Here is a 1,929-nt window from a genome sequence, read left to right as displayed (position 1 = left end):
TGGTGACATCCCGCGGCCCCGGCGGCCTGCCCGCGCGAGCGGGGACCCGCTGGCGCGGCCTCCCCCAGCCCCTCCTGGTGCCACCTTGGACCCCAGGGTGAGGCGGGGCTGTTACGGGACCGCCAGCCGGGACTGGGCCCTCGGCACACCGAGAGGGCCTAACCGAGATCAGTATTTGACTAATTATACCATTTTTTATTAAAACCCCTTCCCTCCAAAAAAAGAATGTTCTATTTCCTTCCTCCCCTTCAAGGGGAGACCTCAGAAGTAAAGGAATTTGATGTTGTGTTTTTGTTAATCAGCCTCAGTGGTGGTGACTGGAGGGGCTCTGGGGTGAGGGGACCCCAGGAGAGCACAGTGGTGCCTGGGTGAGTGTGCCACACAGAGCCCAGGGAATGGCAGGGACTTGGTATGGTCTTTGCAGATGCAGTCAAGTTAAGATGAGGTCATTCAGTGGGCCCTAATCCAATCTGGAGCCCTGCGTGATTGAGGGGCTTGCACAAGCTATCAAGACCTGGATGTGTGTGCATGTGCATGCATGTGTGTGTGCATGTGTGTGAATATCCTACGGAGCACATCAGTCGCCCACGTCACCTGAGCACTGGCTGTGTGCCCAGCACTAAGCTAAGGGCTTTGTGGGCATTATTCATAACTCATTTTCTCCAAAGTCAGAGACATGGGGACTCATGCTAGAAATGAGGAAGGGTGCTCAGAGAGGAAAAATCACTCCCCCAAGATGACACAGCAAGTCAAGGTAGGAATAGAGCAGGGGCTAGGGTGGGTGGAGAAAGAGAAAAAGAGAAAGAGAAGAGGGGGAGAGAAAAAGAGATGGGGAAGAGAGAGAAAGAGGTAAAGAGAGAGAGAGAGCACACGCGAGCACTGGGGGAGGGAGGGAAGTGAGAAATAGAGACAGAGCGGTGGGGAGCACTTGGTGGGACATTCAGCAGCCCTGGGCCCAGGCTAAGGGCTTCTTGTGCAGACTTCAGTTATCCTCACAATAGCCCTTCAAGGGTTACAGATATGGGAACCAATATCTTGAGAGGGTAAGGGACTTGCCTGAAGTTACGTCAAAGAACATAGCAGATACAGAACTCAAACTACTTCCCAAGGACCCTAAATCCTTTTCATCTCCATTGTCTGTTTCCCCCAATCCCTGCTGGCCTCTCTCTGGCCCCTGGCCCACCCCACCCTGTCTCTACCTGGCCCTCCCACATCTACTGTATAGTGCAGGCCACCTCATATCTGCTTGTGCTCTGACCCCACCCAAGCCCTGAGCCCTCCCCTTCCATCCTGGGATTCTGTTCAATTAATCCAAAAAAATATTTGGTATCCACCACATCCCTGCTGTGCCCCCCTAAGCTGTCCTCCAGTTTACAGCAGTCAACAGGTTGGCTAGGTCCTCCCGGGGCTCACGTCCAGAGGAAAAAATGACCACTGAGCAACCAAGGAAACAGGCCCAGCTCTAACCACTTGCCTTATTCAGCTTCCTCAGGGGGACAAAGGCCCCTTCTGGGGAACAGATTTTTAGGCATCCAACTAGGAGCTAGCATCCAGGCCTGAATGGCAGAAACCTAAAGGAAAACACAACCAAGCAATACTTTTTTCAAATTTTTTTGAGATGGGATCTCACTATGTTGCCCAGGCTGGTCTCAAACTCCTGGGCTCAAGCCATCCTCCCTCCTCAGCCTCCTGAGTAATGAGATTATAGAGACACAGCACCGCACCCAACTCCAAGCAATTCTTTACTGGAGAACTATTTATGCCAGGCTCCAGGCCAGGTGTTTGCACACCTTATCCAAACATCTACAACCTCCTGGCTTTATAAACCAAAGCTCAGATCAGTTAAGCAAATGACCCAAAGTCACACAGCTAATAGTGCCAGAGCCAGAATTGAAACTCATATCAGTCAGGTCTTAACCTCTCGCTGGG

The 1,929-nt window shown here is 52.1% G+C and overlaps 1 protein-coding gene across 1 annotated transcript in view; it reads left to right on the top strand.

The window, feature by feature from the left end:
* Positions 1-162, top strand: part of GAL3ST1 (galactose-3-O-sulfotransferase 1) — a 7,704-nt gene extending 7,542 nt beyond the window's left edge. The window contains exon 4 of the mRNA XM_008056203.2: positions 97-162. Within this exon, the coding sequence (XP_008054394.2) occupies positions 97-162 (66 nt within the window). The remainder of the gene's footprint in view (positions 1-96) is intronic.
* Positions 163-1,929: the final 1,767 nt, after the last annotated feature.

The sequence above is a fragment of the Carlito syrichta genome, unplaced genomic scaffold (genome assembly GCF_000164805.1).
Source record: "Carlito syrichta isolate Samal-C Ts95f unplaced genomic scaffold, Tarsius_syrichta-2.0.1 Scaffold302276, whole genome shotgun sequence".
Taxonomy (NCBI): Eukaryota; Metazoa; Chordata; class Mammalia; order Primates; family Tarsiidae; genus Carlito; species Carlito syrichta.
This window is presented reverse-complemented; position numbering and strand designations above follow the sequence as displayed.